Source organism: Amphibalanus amphitrite, unplaced genomic scaffold, assembly GCF_019059575.1.
Source record: "Amphibalanus amphitrite isolate SeventyFive unplaced genomic scaffold, NRLGWU_Aamphi_draft 000701F_arrow, whole genome shotgun sequence".
In the NCBI taxonomy this organism is placed as follows: domain Eukaryota; kingdom Metazoa; phylum Arthropoda; class Thecostraca; order Balanomorpha; family Balanidae; genus Amphibalanus; species Amphibalanus amphitrite.
In genome coordinates this window covers 104999-124951 of record NW_024882195.1, presented here as the reverse complement: position 1 = coordinate 124951, position 19953 = coordinate 104999, and the positions used below count along the sequence as shown (strand labels likewise).

Here is a 19953-nt window from a genome sequence, read left to right as displayed (position 1 = left end):
TTTAAACCACGAAAAGACTATAAAAGCGCGGATAATGTGAGCCGACATACGCCGAATCGCTATTCCGGCCAAACATGGCCTCCAACATGGCCAAACAGTCTCGAGAAATAGGCCACAAGTCAAAGTTCACTTGGGTCAGGGTCATGAAATTTTTAGACTTTGTCACCATGAGGGTACTAAAGTTTCGTCGCGATCGGCTTCATGATACCTTACACGATAACTTCACACGTCCAGAAAATCACACGTCCTTCACACGTCACACGTCACACCAATCCAGAAAATTATCGGCCGGTGTCATTGCTGCCTATCTGCTCAAAAATTCTGGAAAGAGTTGTATTTGAGAACCTTCTGCCAGCGTGTTTGCCAGCCATTCCTCCCAATCAGCACGGTTTCCTGCCTGGCCGCTCATGCGTCACCAACCTCTCCTGCTTCCTTAACCACTGCTGGTCCTCCATTTCCAAAGGCAAACAAACCGACGCCATCTACACAGACTTTTCGTCTGCATTCACGTCTGTCAACCACACCTTGCTCCTTCACAAACTCCGCTATTCTTTTCAAATCACTGGCCTCGCTCACACCTGGCTGACGTCCTACCTCAGTGATCGCATGCAGCGTGTCGTCCTGAATGGCAAGCACTCCATGTGGACCGCTGTGCGGTCGGGCGTGCCGGAGGGCAGCATTTTGGGCCCCCTAATGTTTTTGTGTTATGTTGCTGACATCCCAAAGTGCATCGAAACTGATTGTCTGTTATATGCCGATGATGTAAAGCTCTTCCACCGCGTAGAATCTACTGAAGATGTTGCCGTCCTACAGAGGGATATAGACCGACTATGTGGCTGAGCTAAAACCTGGAAGCTAAAACTCAACCCGAGCAAATGTCAGTGTATAACATTTACACTCAAGTCATCTCCTGTTCGCGCCGTGTACAGACTGGATAGTCATGAGCTTACTCGCTGTCATGAGGTGCGTGATCTGGGTGTTATATTGGACGCGAAGCTTACGTTTGCTCAGCATGTCGATGTGACCGTGCGGAAATGCAAGAAAATGTTGGGGATGATTATGCGAGGTGTCCAACTGCCTCGGTGTCCCCGGCGGGTCAAGTTTGACCATAGTGCGCTGATCGCCGCGTACAATGCCCACGTTCGCTCCATTGCTGAGTATGGCAGCGTTGTGTGGAGTGGCGCAGCAGTAACACATCTGGCGCGGCTCGAGCGCATGCAGCATCGCTTCTTGTCTTGGCTGGCATCCAACACCCACGGTCGCGACCTGCCCATGAGTTATGAGACGCTTCTTGTTCGATTTGGCATGTGCTCTTTGAAATCGCGCTTTATTCAAGCCGATCTCCGCCTGGTTTTGGGATTGCACCATGGACGGATCGACTGTCCTCACCTTCTGAGTCTGTTTGGTCTGGCGGTCCCTAACAGACGTTCTCGGCAGCCAGCACTGTTTCATGTCGCATTCGGCAGAGTGAACACTGTCAAGTCGGGACTTTTCATTCGCATTCCTGTGCTATGCAGCAATTTTCTACAGAAAATTCCGAATGCAGATATGTTGGCTCCGTCGAACTGCATCCATTCTGATGTGTGTGATTTCGCTCGTTCTCAGGGTGCTTACATCTGAGACAACGTATCGTGCTTTGTAGTAGTATGTAGTGTTTTTTTTTTGTATTTTATGGGCATGACTGCCACTGTAAATGGGCCGCTGGGTCTGTGGTTGGCTTGGCACAATACACAATACACAATACGTCGATCGAGAGTTAAAGGGACTATCCCACCTTTAACATGGGGTTTGAGTTGAGATAGCCAAGTTTGCGGCGAGGTTCAGAAACCACTATCTATCTAGGTTGCAACCCCCGCGGCCTCTTGGTGTTGAAGAAATTCGTTCCCTTCATTTGAAAATGGGCCTTGTACAAGGCCCTATCTTCAACATGGAGCGACCGTTAGTGTGACGTCACCTCGTTTAGTCATTCTGATTTAAATGGGTTTGTTCGTTGACAAATCGCTTAAAACCTGGTCTGAACTTTGTTGTGGTGCCTACAGAGTAAAAAGAATCAGCTTTATGACAGTAATGTGGCCTGGGGAAGGAGGTAATTTTGGGCTGTGACGTCACATATTTGAAAGTTTGTGTTTGGAATATGGGAAGCTTAAGATGTTTAATGAAAAATAAATGCCAGAACCGTGTTCCTGGTCATCCAATCTATAAAGTCGGGCACAATTTAACTGGTTTTAACAACATTTTAGAAGGTGGGATAGTCCCTTTAAAGCATGGATGAAGGAGAACCAGGGGATGAAGGTTCTTTCATCCATGGTTAAAGTGTGCAATAAGAACTTCTTGGGTGAAGACAAGACCAACACTTTTATCAAGCTCACAGATTTTTAATGATACGGTATTTTCTCTCTACCTACTACGCCCTTCTCACATTCATTTTTCTTAAGTGTTTTTGGGGACAAAAAATATATGTTGTTCCCCTTTCAGGCTTGGGGGCATGACCCCGTGGCCCCCCTGGATCCGCTAGGCCGAAACTAACTAGGTCGTTTTCAAACGGTCTGATATTTCAGGTCATAGTTTGCAAACGGCCGGTGTTTTCAGGTAGTTTCATATGGCCTGACTGGGCCAGGCCGTTTGCAAACGGACCGAATTTTCATACGGCCTGTAACATATATTCAGATTTCGACATCTGTCGTAGCATCAAATGCTGATGTGGCGCACTCAAAAGCCGGAATTGGTCCTTGGATGCCGTAAGGACCCTTTTAAGAAATAAGTGACCCGACTGACCCTTAGAGATTGGCCTGAGCTGTGACCGAAATAAGTCTTTTACCGTTTCGCAGGAAGGGACAAAAAGGTCCCTCATATGCTTCTTGTACAATTACGAAACAAAACAAGTTTTTTTTCAACGAAAACTCAGTGAGTTTTCCTAAAAAAATTATTGCGCATATTCCGTGAATGAAAAGTTGCCGGGTCATGTCAGGTCAGGCTGCCACAGCAAGTTTGTTAACTTGACAGCTCAATCGATATTTATGCAATGAGACCTTCTCGGGTGACGATAAGACATGACGACACTTTATGAAGGAAGCTAGTAAGCCCGGTAGTTTCTCCATAGGCGCGGGAACCGGGGGGAGGGGGCAGTGGTGGCAGCTTGCCCCCCCCCCCCCCCCCCCCAACTCTGGGGCCGTGCGGGCGGTGCCCCCACAACTTTCAGACAGAATACAGCTCCTTTTTGCAAATGTTTTCTTTTTTTGTTGAAAAAGCCAAGGGATGAAAAATAAGTGGCCTAAAACCGGCGAGAAAACTATATTTGGGGGATCCTAGGTTGATCTCTATCATGGTGTGACCTCCCCCCCCCGTCTAAAAGTAGTTCCCGCGCCCCTGGGTTTCTCTACGCTATTGAATCACGCTGCTGATTCTAGTAAGTATCTACTACACAACCTTCTCACATTAATTTTTCTTCGAGCGTTTTGGGGGGCCAAAAGATATGTTGGCCCCCTCTTTCAGGCTTTTTGGGCCCATGGTCCCGGTGGCCCCCTTGAATCCGCCAGTGGGGGCGGTGCCCCCACAACTTTCAAACGGAATACCGTCCTTTTTTGCAACTGTTTCTTTTTTTTGTTGAAAAAGCCAAGGGATGAAAAATAAGTGGCCTAAAACCGGTGAGAAAACTAGATTTGGGGGGACCCTAGGTTGATCTCTATTATGGTGTGCTCCCCCAGTCTGAAAGTAGTTCCCGCGCCCCTGACTTTCTCTACGCTATTGAATCACGCTGATAAAATGTCCGCAGAGGCTCTATAGGCGATGAACAGCACACAAGCACAATCACCAACGGCCACGTGGCGCCGCACCGACACTGCTCACACCCTCCCTCGGAGACCAACGACGGAAAACTGACAGATGCGCGCGCGGCCTTCAACCTTCAAACGGCCGATCTCGTTTTTGATTGGCTGATTGATACTCTTTCAAATATTATCTTCACGAGGATAAACAAGATCCACGCATGAAACGACCACCTGCACACGAGGCACGATACCCAGGAGGAAAGAGTTTTCGTCATGTCTAGGATTGCGAGAGTAATATTGATATTTACATGGTAATAACACTCTTTGCTGGCGAATAACTTCAATTGAACCACGTACCGTTACCATGCACATAATGGTAGCAGCGAGGTACCCTTTCAATATACTCTTATCTTGCGGGTTTGGTGAAAATGAATCCTCCAGGAGGTGGTAAAAAAGTTTTGAGTGTGGTGCTGTACTTACGCCGGGTAGAGCGGTCCCTGGTGCTGTACTTACGCCGGGTAGAGCGCTCCCTGGTGCTGTACTTACGCCGGGTAGAGCGCTCCCTGGTGCTGTACTTACGCCGGGTAGAGCGGTCCCTGGTCCTGTACTTACGCCGGGTAGAGCGGTCCCTGGTGCTGTACTTACGCCGGGTAGAGCGGTCCCTGGTGCTTGCAGTACAGCTGGTTGAGTCGCTCCCTGGTCCTGTACTTACGCCGGGTAGAGCGGTCCCTGGTCCTGTACTTTCGCCGGGTAGAGCGGTCCCTGGTCCTGTACTTTCGCCGGGTAGAGCGCTCCCTGGTCCTGTACTTACGCCGGGTAGAGCGGTCCCTGGTGCTTGCAGTACAGCTGGTTGAGCCGCTGGACGCAGGGCAGGTCGGCCACTGAGAACGACCTCCCCCTGTCCACCATCAGGTACAGCGAGACGAGCACCTGTGGAAGGGCGGGCCCGTCACTCAGGTGTGTGGCAATCTAGGTCTAGGTGGCACTCAGTTGCCGCTTTTTGCCAGCGTAAGAACATTTGGTGCCAGCTGCATCGAGTGACGTCATCATATGTATTCTGGTCATTCTGGTAGATACAACCGTCACGTATTCACCGAGCAAAAACTGAATTTCTTTTTTTGCTGTTGCCTGTTGGAATTGCTAGGCCAGACGCATAATTTGCCAAAACACACGTGACAGCTCCAATAACCTTCCAGGCGGTGGGGGGGCATTTTTTTTTGCCCCCCGTTTAGTTTTTTTTCGATATATCTCGAGAACCGCTGCGCCGATCGTCACCAAACTTTCGGTACCCTCCCGTGAACAGCTATTGAACATTGTGACCAAAAATTTTCCAAAGGCGATGATAGGTTGGACGCTAATGACGTCAGAGTGACGTCATTTGTGCCATTTTCGACAAAAAAGGTTTCGCAAGAAGAGCTGTCAGGCCTACAGCTTTAGAGATACAGAAAAATGTTTCAGCATAAAAGGTGTAGAATTTGGAGGGCCACAAAACTGCGATATTGGATTTTTACATTTTTGGATTTTGACCCCAAAAATAAAAAAAAATATATTTTTTTAATATAATAGCCTAAAAATCCAAAAAAATTGAATTTCAATAAAACCGGAAAATATGTGATAGTCCCTACCGCCTTCTATCTACATACCAAGTTTGAGATCGATACCTCTTTTTTGGGCCAAGTTATAGCGAAAAAAAAACTGTTCAAAATTGATGATGTCAAATTTTCAAACTCAATTTTTAGCAATTCAAGACCTCGTAGCGCAAAACAAAGACCACCATTAGACTCCCCGTGACCAGCTGCATCGAATCAATACCTATTTTATGCAAAAATATCAACTTTGAAATTTGACCTTTTTTTAACTGACCTTGACCTGACCTCCACCAGAAAGTGACCTAAACCGTACCTGATTGTCTTATAACCAACACCATTCAGTTGGAAATGAAAAACTGGCCATAAAACATGCATCGCACAACCTTAGTAAAGTTGGGTTCATGAGCTGACCCTTGGTGACCTGACCTGTGACCTGACCTGGTATGACCAGTGACCTCTAATAGCAACATATGTACTAGAAAACCGACGCCCTATCGCTGATTTTCGACAAAATGCGTTTTACTCGATGTTATAGCGCTTTCCCTAGAAGCCCCGTGAACGGTGAAACATTTTATCTTTGACCTGACCTGTGACGTCATCGGTGACCCTGAGGTCAATGAAATTTGGTTTCCTTCAACAAATTTGACAGGGCTATCAAACGCCGTTTGAATCTTCCGGATCCGTCCAGTAGTTTCGGAGATACGGGGGGGGGGGGAAATGCCCCCCCCCCCACCGCGCGGAAGGTGGCCGGGAGGCCCACCGCCTGTCGGGATAATTACCTTGATGCGAACCACTTCTGAAAAAAAAACGAATTACAGATTCGGTGCTCAGCTATGTTACCTTTCCAGCTCCGCTGGGCCCAGAAAGGTGGCAATGGACGTTCCGGCGGGGGCATGGCTCCCAAAAAAGGCATCCTCCAGCTTGCGATGCTTCAGATTGCGTTTTTTTTTCGCAAAACTATATAATCTAGGAAGCACGGGGATGCTTCACATGTCCTCTTTTTTATTCACCGGTATTTTGCCAATTGAAGTCATTTCTGCGCCGTTCTGTCTGCTGTACCTACTATGCGCAAAGCGGCATTATATTCAAACATTTTCTTTCCTTTCTCGTATATATCATCCGTGAACTATATGAACACTTAAGTGGTACTTTAGTCATCTTATATACTTTTACTCAGGTTGATGAATTAATGGTTAACTTTTCAGAGCTTAAATGGTACATGGCATGTATTATTATTTAAATGATGGCAAATTTTTCCACCCCCACTGAGGAGCCCTTTTCAGTGCGAAATTACATAGAATAGTAAACGGTGCAGACAGTGCAAAGTTTCACATCAGCAGATTGGGAATGGGAAATGAGGTGTTTCTCCTATCGTGTGTTCGTTGCCACGAGATAAAAGTAGTCAGGAAACCAACATTAGGGATGAATTGACTGCTTATTTCCGAAACTATCTTTTAAAACCGCAGACATATTGCGCCTCACGAATACTCTTATCACCTTATCGGATACCATATTCAGCCAACAAGATGTTTCCGGATACCCACTGTTAGAGAACCTATTTAGGAACAGGTAGTTCCGTAATCTATTTATAACCTACACTTACAGGAAGCAGCACAAACCTGAGTTTTCTAACCCGGGAACTTTTGTCCGATATCCTACTTTGGCCCCCCAGGCTGCACCGCTGTTTCTGGGTAGGACTGTTAGACTGCAATGAGATTCAGGCCGAATATTCCCAGAGATGGATTGACGCAAAAAGGCTCCAAATGTCAAACAATATATTCGTGTTCGCTAACAACCGCTTAACTGTGCAGGCACAGTGTGCCGATGTTAGGGGCGCGGGGTGCAATGGCAAACCAATTATTTGTGCTGTTGAATTGTTGATGTTGGGCGTTGGCATCGTTTTATTTTTCATCTTTGTGCGGCTACGGGCGATTGTAATGAAAAGGCAAAAAAGCTCAGCACAGCGTGCTTATCAGGATTTATTAACCCGCGCATGACTGGGGTATTTTCCATAACGCGAGTGACGGGGGGGGGAGGCTCTCCAGAGCCCCCCCCCCCTCCTATCTCCGAAACTACTGGGCCGATCGTCAAAATTCAAACGGCGTCTGATAGCCCTGGAAAAAAAACTGTCGAGAAACCTATTTTCATTGACCTTGAGGTCACCGATGACGTCACAGGTCAGGTCAAAGTAAAAATTATCGACATTTTTGCTAGTTCACAATTTAGGCTCTGACCACCGGACGGCCGGTCCGATCAGGCTCATTTTTGGTTTACACACTCTTTGACGGGTGCCTTAGATACCCTGAGGTTACAGAACTTTTACTTCGAATTTTTAAGGTCAAGGTCAGGTCATCCTAGTTCACGAAAATTGTATATCATGTATCGGTCACGTGACGCATGTTTTATGGTCCATTTTACTCGTAGATTTCGAAAATAGTGTCGTCTGTGTCATTTGAGGTCATCTTCAGCTGAATTTACCGGAGGTCATGTCACTTTCAGGTCACAAAAGGTCAAATTTTGAAAATGAAATTTTTCAACAAAAAAAAAGGTGCCTATCAGATACAGTTTGAGCTCAGTAACACAATGGTGCCATTGATATTGCTGTACGACGTCAAAAAAATGGATTTGAAAAAAAAACATAAAATTGTAAAATTTTGACAATAATGCGAATAACTTGGCTATTTTTGAAGATATTGGGCTAAAACTTGCAAATGTAGTTCATCTCAGTGTGTGTTCTATCACATATGTTCCGGTTTTTGCGAAAAGTCAAAAACTTTTTGAAAAGATAAAAAATATATATTTTTTGTAATTGTAAATACATATTTTTCAAAATTTTCAAAATATCGAAAATTCGAGATAGCAGTTTGATAGCTACGTATATTTGTAGTCCACTCATGCAAAGAAAATGAATCTAGCTTTTAAAACTGAGCTCTTGAGAGCGTTTGCCGTAATTCAGTGTTTTGCATGAAAATCGGCCGACATGACGTCACTCTGACGTCATTTCCGGTCAAACTATGGTAGCTAGAAAGTTGAAATTTTATCACAAGGTTTCAAATTGATGCCTTTGAAGGTACGGCAAGTTTCGTGTCGATCCGTTAAAGGGTTTAGAAGATATTGCTGAAAAACGGAAGGGGGGCTCTGTAGAGCCCCTTCCCCCCCAGTCATGCGCGGGTTAACATTTAAATCGTTTTTCTTAATACAACTCATGTTCCTCCTAATTGCAGGTAACAAATTCTGACGTTATCATTTTTATCCAATTTTAAACATGATTTTTTTGCGGGATCTGTTTTATACCAGTTAACGGTAACGCTGCATCCTTGCTCAAACGCGTATCCGCGGTTGGCCTCTAGAGCCACGCCGCGCCGGCCGGCACTGTCGAGCACTGACCCGACCTGACCTCGCCGGAGGGTTCGTGACGCCTCACTGGTAAGCCAGCCGCAAGTGGGACGGCTGAGATCCACTCAACGCGGCCCGGGCGAGTGAAGCGGACCAGCAGCGGTCGCTGCTGAGCACGTTTCCTCCACCCACCCCCTCCAACCATCTGCGCTGCTCTTTATCTACCTGCATTTCCGTACGTACTTATGTACCTTGTCGACCGTCTCCTCTCTTAACGATCGCCTGGAAGGTGAATAGGACATAAGGGAGAGAGAGACGGCCGGCCGATAAACAGCCAACACTTGAGTATGGAGCATACGATGCCGACAGCGTTTTTTTTTTTAATATAAATTTAGCTCGAATGTTTGAATGGACGGATTGACAGAGCCGGAGCCAACGCTAAGCAGAGCTTGTTGCGTAGACCCCGACCCCTACCGTCCGATCGCGCAATTCCGGGTAACGTTAGAATTTAGATGCCAAAGTTTAACGTGCCCTTCAAAGCCGGACACGGCCTGTCCCACTCAACTGACTTCAACTGGCTGCGGCTGCTCCCATCAACCGCAGACCATCCCCGTCAGGAGTCTCTAATATCGAGCGCCGGAGCGTCTCGAACCCGGCTCTCACTACCGGGAGTCCGATGCTCTACCAACTGAGCTACGTTACGGGTTTAACTAAAGATAACGCCCGTTATCAACAGATAACGGTCTCGCGACTGCCGTATTAAATGGGTAAAAATTCATCTGTCGGCCATCTCTCAGTCATGGGCCGGACGTCGGACATGTATGTGTCTAATCGTGCGGTTACCGACAATCAACAGCTTTCGTTGTTGACATGCTGTTGAATTGGCCGCTGTTCTTATCTCCGTCAGCATTTCTAGGCTACTTCAATCCACGCAAACAAAATAGTCACAGGTTAAACTATCGGATAGAGAACAGTGGTTAAAAAGCAATGTATAGTGCTGCAAAAAGAGGCGATTTGATGTGAAAGTGTGAGTGTGTTTTTTAAACGGCTAGATTCGGAAAGAACAGAAGTTAGATATCCACGATTGAAAAAAAAAATGCTAGAAATATATCCCGACTGTTCGAACAAAACCTTCCTGCTCCTTAGTTCCACAATGACAACGATAGTGAAATCCGCCCCGGAGGGTGATCAGACCGTACCACACGGAAGGAGCGCCAAAAACAGGTCCCGGCGCCGGCCCTAAGCCGCTCAGCGCGGCCCGGAGCCGCTGATAATCACAGAGCTCTCAGGTCATATGACGACACGGAGCTCCGAGTTCCGTGCAGTCTCTAAGTCCTGTGCACGGGAGCTCTGAGCCTCAGTTTATACAGAGTCATGACTGCGGCGAGCTGCAGTTACGGCCGGGCTGTACCAGTCACAGATACTGCAGCGAAATAAGCCGTGCCATCCACAGATACTGCAGCGAAATAAGCCGTGCCAGTCACAGATACTGCAGCGAAATAAGTAGCGTCCCGCAGTAATCAGATCGACATGCCTTGAGATGAAGGACTCGCATTACCGCATGGATTATAAAAACATGTTATCATTTCCGGCGAAACGCTTGGTTCTGTCACAAAAGTCGCGGTAACAACTGTTGCAGCGAGTTTCCAATGATCCAATTGTACTCTGGTGCGTTTTTTTCTCTAGTTTTCAAGTACATTCGAGTGTACACACTATACACTCAAGTAAGTGGGCTTTTCGCATATCATTAAAGATTTCGGCATACTTTGTAAGTAGGTAGTACGCATGAAGGTGTATTTTTGCCCTATATGAGGTACTGGGAACATACATTTCACTGCATAGGTAGAACCTTTTCCTCCTCGTCAACTGATCGCGTCGGTTCTTTCCGTGCGCATTTGCTTTGCTGCCATTATCGAGCTACATTTCCAACTGAAATGTGGTAACGTAGCGAGGAAATGCATAACTACCTCCGGACTCCGGAGGAAGCGGCCGCGCAGCTTTGGACGTTTCTCCGCCGCCCGCCGAGTCCTGACATAAGCAGCTGTACAACCTTCGCCCCAGTGGGGGGGGGGGGCATATGTTACCACCCTGTCGCGTTTTTTGCGTGTGAATAAAAAACCGCGGCGCGTAGCGCCGCGCCGCTTGGGGTAGCTTTTGGTACATCAATTTTGGACAATGTGTGAAATTTTTGACCCCAGGTCATGTCAGGTCAGATCACCAGGTCAAGTTAACTGACCAAGCCTAAAAAAGTTTGCAATCCTGTCCAGCCTGCAGTGTCTGTCAGAAAGGTTTTAAACTTGGTGGATTGCATGCTGTTATGGGTGCCTACAATTTGTATGTCTCGGATTTTTTATATCCGTGACCTAAGGTCAGGTCAGTGGCGTGACCTTTCCATTACAAGTCAATGGAGAAAAATGAAAATACCTCTAGATCCGTGTGTACGCATAGGAACAGTCCAAATATTTCAGAATCACAATGATTTAGATCACTCGTGATGACCAAGGTGTCATTTTTGCTGATAGCCTCTAGAAAGGTCATCCGAGGTCATTAGAGGCTACAAATAGTTTTTTTTTTGCCAATAACTCGCGATTGGAAAGAGATAGAACGCTGGGGATGGTCTCATTGTGTTTGTCTTGTTGAGACGCATCGACTGATATGCAACATGACCTTTTCCGGTCAGGTCATGACCTTGACCTGAGGTCAAATTTTCAAGTTGACCTTTCAAGGTCAAATTATAGTTCATTCGACTGTCTCGGCGAGAGGAACACGATTCTGGCAGTAGAAATGTCGTGACTTTTTGTAGTCGAAAGTTACTGTCGAAAAACACTTTTCGTAAAAATAGCTATTTTGGAGTTTTTGCCCTCTGGAGGCTAAACCGTTGACCTGAGGTCAATTTTGATAATGACGTTATCAAAAGAAGAGTTCAAAAGCTATCGATTATTTTCCAATGCGTTTTTTTAGCTACCATAGTTCCTGAGATAGCGGCATGATTTCTGAAAAAAATATAATGACAATTGGCAAATTTTGACCTTTGATGACCTCTGGTGACCCCAATATTGCTTTAATGTGAAAAATGACCGAAATACTTTCAAACGTACGCATTGAGAGCTATCGACTGCTTTTTACTGCGTCTTTCTAGCCCTCTTAGTTTTTTAGTTGGAGGTGGGTGGTAACATATGCCCCCCCCCCCCCCCCCCACTAGGGCGAAGTTGGCTGAGACCGCCACTGGGGCGCGGGATATGAGCCGAGAGCAGCTCAGTGGGCCGAGCGGTAAAGATGCCGATGTAGTGCTCAGAGGTGGATTTTAACGCTCAGCTGATCTGCGGAGGGGTCTGGAATGCGGTACGTGAATTCCCTGTCTAAAAACGGCCGTAATATCACAGAATAAGCAGCAGCCATCATCACGATAAACAGATAATCGGGGGGATGTGAGGTACTGATAGCTATAATACAGAAGATAATACCTGCGGGAGTACTCCAGTAGCATTTTTTTCTAAATCACGGTACCGTGGCAGGGAAGATTATCCGAAATGAGCAAACAGCAAAAAAAAAAAAAACTGGAAAGTCTTACCGCAATATAATCCGTAAGCCACGAAAGGAGAACATAACGATGCATACCGGAGTATGTATTTTTACGGTGTTCTTATCGTGACACTCCAAAGTGACCCCATGTCCAGACTTCCAGAGTTTAGACACTCTGATGCCCAGAGTGACACCTAGACCCAGAGTGACACACACATGAGTGATTCTTCCCTTCCCCATGGAAACAGATGGCGACGGCGTAGGCATCGGCTGAAATCCGGCATTTTATGAAATGTCTATAAGCGGTGTGTGGGATGCCGGTGAAAAACATAAATTTTAATATATTCCTGCCCGGGGCCGGGATGATTCAATAAATGTCACCGAGGTTTTTTAGCGAAAACTCCGAGGGCCGTTAGGCCCGAGGTGCTTTTCGCTAAAAAAGCGAGGTGACATTTATTGAATTCCCGGCCTTAGGGCTGGAAGGTATTTCCCATACCTGCCAAAAAGCCCACAACTATAATTGATAGTGACGTCAGCAGCCGTGTGGTTCAACGCGTTTAACCACACCCCTTGAACCACACGGCTGGCAATATTAAAGCACTGCATTAAACTTTGAAAAGTGTGGTACAGTGCACGTGCGATTAAAATGCCTGGATGTCTCGATTTAATCATGCAATGTAGCAGGTATGGGAAAATAGAAATGTGCACGTTACAACGTATGCCTGGTGCATATTGCCGAACATGAGTGCTATCGTATTCTAGTTTGAATTAAATATGTAGCAGCCTCGACTACGTATAGCTTTTCTAGTAGTTATACCAAAAATATATACCATAATTCGCCCTACCCTTCACTCACCATACCCCGAGTTCAGCAATCTCCGTCATGCACAGCAGAAGGTCATGGCTGGGAACGATACCTAGTGCACAGACCTCCTGCAAGTGCGGCTTAGTGAATGGAGAGTTTTGCAGTCATTCGTGCATACAAGAAGTGGAAAGCGTCCTTGCATGTTTCCTGTGCCGCGCACTGCGCAGCACCAGTCCCACCGCGGGAGAACGCGGCAGCGAGGTAAGTATCACGGATCACCTACTGACGGCAGCGATGGAAGTATCATACTGACGATAGCGGGAGAAGTATCACGGATCACCTACTGACGGCGGCGGGGGAAGTATTACCAGCCGTACTGACGGCGGCGGGGGAAGTATCATCGGCCCTACCGACAGCAGCGGGGTAAGTATCACGGATCACCTACTGACAGCAGCGGGGTAAGTATCACGGATCACCTACTGACGGCAGGGGGGTAAGTATCACGGATCACCTACTGACGGCAGGGGGGTAAGTATCACGGATCACCTACTGACGGCAGGGGGGTAAGTATCACGGATCACCTACTGACGGCAGGGGGGTAAGTATCACGGATCACCTACTGACGGCGGCGGGGGAAGTATCACCGGCCCTACCGACGGCAGCGAGGGAAGTATCACCGGCCCGACCGACGGCAGCGGGGTAAGTATCACGGATCACCTGCTGACGGCGGCGGGGGAAGTATCACCGGCCCTACCGACGGCGGCGGGGGAAGTATCACCGGCCTTATACTGACGGCAGCGAGGGAAACTTATCACCGGCCCTATACTGACGGCAGTGGCAGACGCGGCACCGGTCCCGCCAACTGCTTCAGCAATGCTTGCGTCATTGGATCAACTGACTTTGACGTTCCAAGGGTCTTGAGTTCGAATATCTCTGGAGATCTAGTGAGAGGCAAAGGGTGAACCCTCCCACGTGTGATTACAGTGTTCTAAGGGACTCACGCGGAAATAATGGACGATATAAGCTGGGTCCCAAATCCCAGTTAACCCTCGCATGTGTGCGGCGTTTGCCAGCTTCTAATGTGTAGGGGGGGGGTCGGTTGGACCCCCCCCTTGCCGTTTGGCCCCTGATCGAGCTAGAGCTTCGCGGAAAAAACGAGCGTGTTGCCCGTCACGAGAGGAAGCCGATGATACCCAATTTTAAGGTCCTAGGTCATCAGGTGACCTTCCAGGTCAGGTCAATGACCCGAAAACCGGGAAAATCGGGACCTGTTAGAAAGTCGTAAAGTGTGGCTGCTATGTGGTTTTCCGGGGTGCTGATCACGAATATCGTGTTAGTTTTGATCAGAGATGATGTCTTTAAGCATTTAGACCAGGTCGGGTCAGGTCAGGTCAGGTCAACCGGTAGGGGTTGTGACGGGTATTCGTAATACGTGTCAACCGCCTCGGACAGCTTCGTAACATGTTACGAAGTCACCAAAACTACTTCGTAAATGTTCAAATGGTTGCTAAATTCGAATTCAGCTCCAAAAACTAGCCTAGAAACATGTAAAACTCGAAAAAGTGACCCGAGGTCACCCGAGGTCACCAAAGGTCAATGACCTGACCTGACCTTCAGGTGACCTTGACGCACACGGGAGTAACATCAAATCACATGTTTGAACGTTTGAAACCACGAAAAGCTTGCAAACACGCGGCTAGTGCGAGCCGACATACGCGAAATCGCGATTCCGGCCAAACATGGTCTCGGAAAAGAGGTCACAGGTCAAAGGTCATTTGGGTCAGGGTCATGAAATTTTCAGGGTAGGTGTCAAATTGATCAATGCGAGGGTACTGAAAGTTTCGTCGCGATCGGCCGCTTTTTACGCGAGTTATTCGCGAAAAACCATGGGGGGGGGGGTCCATCCGACCCCCCCCCCTACACATGCGAGGGTTAAAACCCTTGTGGGATTATTTGCATACGTGAGACATCAATATGAGTTCCATCTGGGAAAGCCCGTGTGGGACCCATTTATTCCCAGCTGGGTCCCAATTGGGCAAGCCCATATGCTGCTCAATACAGGTCTCAGCTGGGCCCCACATGGGCCCCGTCAGGGGTGCCCAGATGGGACCCAGTTGGACGCCCATGACATGCCCAACTGGGTCCTTGGTGGGCAGCCCAAATGACTCCCAGTTTGGTATCCAATTAGCGCCCATGTGTGTCCCACTTGTGAAGGGTGGCTGGGAAACGATTCAATTTACAGTTCTAGTAGCCCACATTTCGACTTTAAGGGATCAAAGCATGAACTAGATACCCACCACATGGCTTCTGTTTCAGCGGTCCGACACTGCGTGCGCCCTGGTGGTGCCCGGGCGCAACAAACCCTCCGCCGCCTTAGCAGTGACCTTGACCTCCGCCGTCTGCTGCGGTTCCAAAGCCAAGCCAGCGTGGAATTGGGAGAGCTCGGTCAACCTCAGCTGGCAGCTCAGTATATTTTCTAATAATTGTAGTAGCATTATATAGATTTGAGAATTTCATAAGCGTGCGTACCCTTTTGGTATACGTGAGCGGTAAACCCTGAGATAAAATAAATTAGTGTAATGTTTAAAGGGACTATCCCACCTTCTAAAATGTTGTTAAAACCAGTTAAATTGTGCCCGACTTTATAGATTGGATGACCAGGAACACGGTTCTGGCATTTATTTTTCATTAAACATCTTAGGCTTCCCATATTCCAAACACAAACTTTCAAATATGTGACGTCACAGCCCAAAATTACCTCCTTCCCCAGGCCACATTACTGTCATAAAGCTGATTCTTTTTACTCTGTGGGCACCACAACAAAGTTCAGACCAAGTTTTAAGCGATTTTTCAACGAACAAACCCATTTAAATCAGAATGACTAAACGAGGTGACGTCACACTAACGGTCGCTCCATGTTGAAGATAGGGCCTTGTACAAGGCCCATTTTCAAATGAAGGGAACGAATTTCTTCAACACCAAGAGGCCGCGGGGGTTGCAACCTAGATAGATAGTGGTTTCTGAACCTCGCCGCAAACTTGACTATCTCAACTCAAACCCCATGTTTAAGGTGGGACAGTCCCTTTAACAGCAAAGTAACGGGCCACTCGTTCGAAAGGTGGAAAACCTACTATAAAGAACTACTAAAGTTCCTGAGGTATCAACGGACCAAATAGAAATTAGGTATCCGCTATTCCGTCGTGAAAACTTCTACCATGACTTTCTCCTCAAAAAGGGTAGAGCGTTTATTATCCTGCATAACATGCACATTGCACATTTGCTTCAATTTTAGTGACCACACGCAATCAATCTGGCAAAAAAACTGTCACAGAAAGTTGTCCCGGTGACGTCATCAAAACTAGCCGCTCATGACGTCATAGTCCAGACGTCATAGCTCCAGTGACTGTGTCCCGCTCAACCGTCTTTTAGCGGTTGTCACACTCACGTCCAACCGTTCCAGTGACGCCGCAGTGGGGACCTGCGGTGTCTCCCCATTCCTCACACACCCAGCCGCCCTGTGTCACGTGCACTGGGCAGCCGTTCCAGCGGCGCCGCACTAAGTAGGTGTCTCCCCACAGCTCACCCCGCCGCTCCTCGCGGTCAGAAGTCGTGACGGGCGGCTGCCATTGCACCGCCAGGATATCGGAAAGGCCAGTTCAGGGCGCTACCATTAGTCACTGGATGGCGGTAGATGTCCGAGATACGAGCACGACTGACTTTACCCGAGGAAAATTGTGAAATGCGGAGAATGAAGGGAATGTTAGAAGACTGGAATAAGTAGCTATGAATAACGGTTAACCCGCGCCCTGCTGGGGGGGGGGGGGGTGTTTGAACACCCCCCCTTGTGGTTTTTCGCGAATATCTCAAAAACGGCGGCGCTCCCGTTTTTGGTACACCTTATCATACATCGATTCTACACATGTTGTGAAAATTTCAGACCAAGGTCATTCAAGGTCAGGTCACCAGGTCACTTGAAGTGACCTCACCTCATAAAAAGTTTCAATGTCTGTCATAGCTACACCGAGTGACCGATCGCTTTGAAACTTTCAGCGATTGCTAAGACCAATAGCATGTACAAAATGTATATGTCAGAATTTTATTTTTATATCGGTGACCTAAGGTCAGGTCAATTTTGCGACCTCCCCATTATAAGTCAATGGGAGAAAATTGAAATGCGCCTCCTTTGGACGAAAGACATTATAAACACTCCCAAACACTAAATTACAAGTAGTTGAGACACACTGAACATGAAAATGGTGTCCGTGACCCCTGTTTATGCCCTGAGGTCATCTTAGGTCACGAATGGCATCTAACAGTTTTTCGCAAATAACTTTTGATAGAGGCATGCTAGAGCGATGAAAACGCCTTAGATGTGTTCAGCTCGACGATACGGATCGACTGATATGCAGCATGACCCTTTCCGGTCAGGTCATGACCTTGACCTGAGGTCAAATTTTCAAGTTGACCTTTCAAGGTCATCTTATAGTTCATTCGATGCGTCTTGACGAGAGGAACACGATGCCGGTAAAAGTAAGCTCGTACAAGGCTTGGGTCAAAAGTTATTGCAGAAAAACTGTTTCCGAAAAAATCGGGTATTTTGCAGTTTTTGCCCCCTGCAGGCAAAACCGTTGACGTTAGGTGAAATCTGAGAGAATTACCCAGAAAGGGCGTTAATAGGGCTATCGAATGCGCTTTTCCGCGGCGCTGTAGCTCTATTGGTTCCCGAGTTATGCGTTGGCTTCTTGGAAATTGTCGACATTCGACCTGGAAATCGGCGAAATTTTGCCTTCAATGACCTCTGGTGACCTGACCTTTGACCTGACCAAAAATTGACCGAAGTGATTTCCTCATTATTTTTGACGCTCTTTCGAACGCCGCCTTCCGCGTATCGCTACGTGGCCCAGGAGCCGAGTTAGAAGGGGGGGGGGGTGTTCAAACACCCCCCCCAGCAGGGCGTGGAAATCCAGGACCCCCAGCCGGGCGCGGGTTAAATGCTGACGAAGTTGTCAGAGGTCGGCACATTTCTGCACGTGGCGATCTGTTCTGATGAGTTCTCGAAAGGCTAACATGAGTGGTAAAGCCTCCCGGACGATGCTACCGAAGCTACTTGGGGGATAACAAAACATAAATACATAAAGAGGAAGCGCGAGGAGCTAACCTTAAAAAATGCCGGCATTAGGTAGGGGAAAGTGGGGTAAGACGGTCAGGGTAGGTAAGACGGGCACCCCTTCTGCAGACCAAACCAATAGCGCTACGAGCGAGAAAAATTAGGACCAGAATTGCCTTTCCCACTGCACACCACCATTGAAGTCTGGTAAATTTGTGCTAAGTCGATAATCTTTTATTTTGATTTCTTTAAAACACTCATTTCATTGAAAACATCCATAATGTATTGTGCAAGCTTTTGTGTGCAGCACTATAGAGTTAAAAACTCGCAATCACTTGTGGTACACACATATGCCACCAGTGTTCATTTACCGCGGATTTGCTTTGTCTCCATCAAATTGTCCACAGAGAAAAATCGTGCTGAACTTCTGACATTAAGGTTGGGGTAAGACGGGCAACTAGGTACATATGGTACCAATGGGTCTGCAATTGTGAAAATATTTTTGTTGCTGTAGGAAAAAAAGAAGCATTTCTAATAAGAATCTGTTCGATTCCGATGCTCACAGACATGTTAGTAATATTCCTCCGGCACAGTTTATTCTCGAATAATGAATGTGAAAAACGGTTCTACATGGCTTCTGAACTACGGCCTATATACAAGCATACGCCTTCTGCACGAATCTCGTATACTGCCATTTCCGAAGCACTTGAGACCAACGAGCGACTGAATTAATGCGGCTAATCTCAGGCATTTGTTGCGAGCTGTGCTAGTCGGTGAAAGAAGCTGGCCGTCTTGCCCTACCCATGTGATCGTCTTACCCCATGGGGTGGGATAAGACGGGTTTTTGCAAGGTTTTGCAAAAGTAGTCAGGTCGAAGTCTCATCTTCTGGCAAATGGAAGTTAAATGTCTGAAAAAGGTTTTCACTCAGTTTCCCGTTTCTATGATGTTTCTAACCGGCCGAAAAATGGCTCCAAAGTTAAGGTGCCTGTCTTACCCCACTTTCCCCTACTGGTAATTTGGCGCGCCAATCAAAGAGTCAAAAGTATTTGGCAATATTTTTTTTTGGCAATGAACAATGAACATGCTTTAGTTCGAAAGCCTGGCTCCACTGCAATGGGTAAATTGCAAAAAAGAGTAAAAAGCCAGTTTGTGCCCTTTGGTATCACGCTTCGATAAAATGTGTGAGGGCTGAGGTGTTCTAAAGAACAATTACAAGTGGTAGGTAAGCAAAAACTGCGTAATCTCTCACGAATGCTACAGAAAATGTCTGAAAAGTAGCAAATTTGTAACTGGTCTCCCAATTCAGCGAAGGCTACTCACCAGTAACGTTTGCATCTTGATCTGGATCCCTGCCTTCCACCTCCGGTAGATAATTTTGTGAAACTTTCACTGACAATCGACGGTCCGTCGGTGACCTTGGATGGACTCTGATGACCTTAGCTGACCTTGAGCAGCTGGCGTTGGTGACGTCAGTGACCTCTGCTCCCCTCTCCTCCGCTCCTCTGCCCGCTCTCTCTCTCCGCACCCGCCGCCGTCCGCCACCGCCACCGACTGATCCGCTCCCGCCGGCCAGCCTCCCGCCCTCTCCCCCCTCTCTCCTCCCAGAGCGGTAATCCCAGACCGCCTCTCACGCTACATCCAGTGACGTCATCAAATCCTGCAGCAGTGACGTCACAAGGTCCGGCACCAGTGACGGGCGGCAGCTCGTCAGCTCCAGATTCACCGGTCCTTCAACCGGCTTTGACAGGTCAAAAAAACTTTTTTTCCAACTTCATCGCAATTGACCTCTTTTCGGGTAAAGTGTCGACCTTAATAATGCGTTGATT

General features: G+C 47.4%; 1 protein-coding gene across 1 annotated transcript in view; it reads right to left on the bottom strand.

Annotated features, from left to right (window-relative positions):
* The window catches only part of LOC122364824 (protein spaetzle 3-like), a 29517-nt gene extending 9849 nt beyond the window's left edge, over nt 1-19668 (bottom strand). The window contains exons 1-2 of the mRNA XM_043335582.1: nt 19448-19668; nt 4579-4697 (exon numbers count right to left, since the gene is read on the bottom strand). Of these exons, the coding sequence (XP_043191517.1) occupies nt 4579-4697; nt 19448-19462 (134 nt within the window). The 5' untranslated portion in view covers nt 19463-19668. The remainder of the gene's footprint in view (nt 1-4578; nt 4698-19447) is intronic.
* Between the last annotated feature and the right edge of the window lie 285 nt (nt 19669-19953).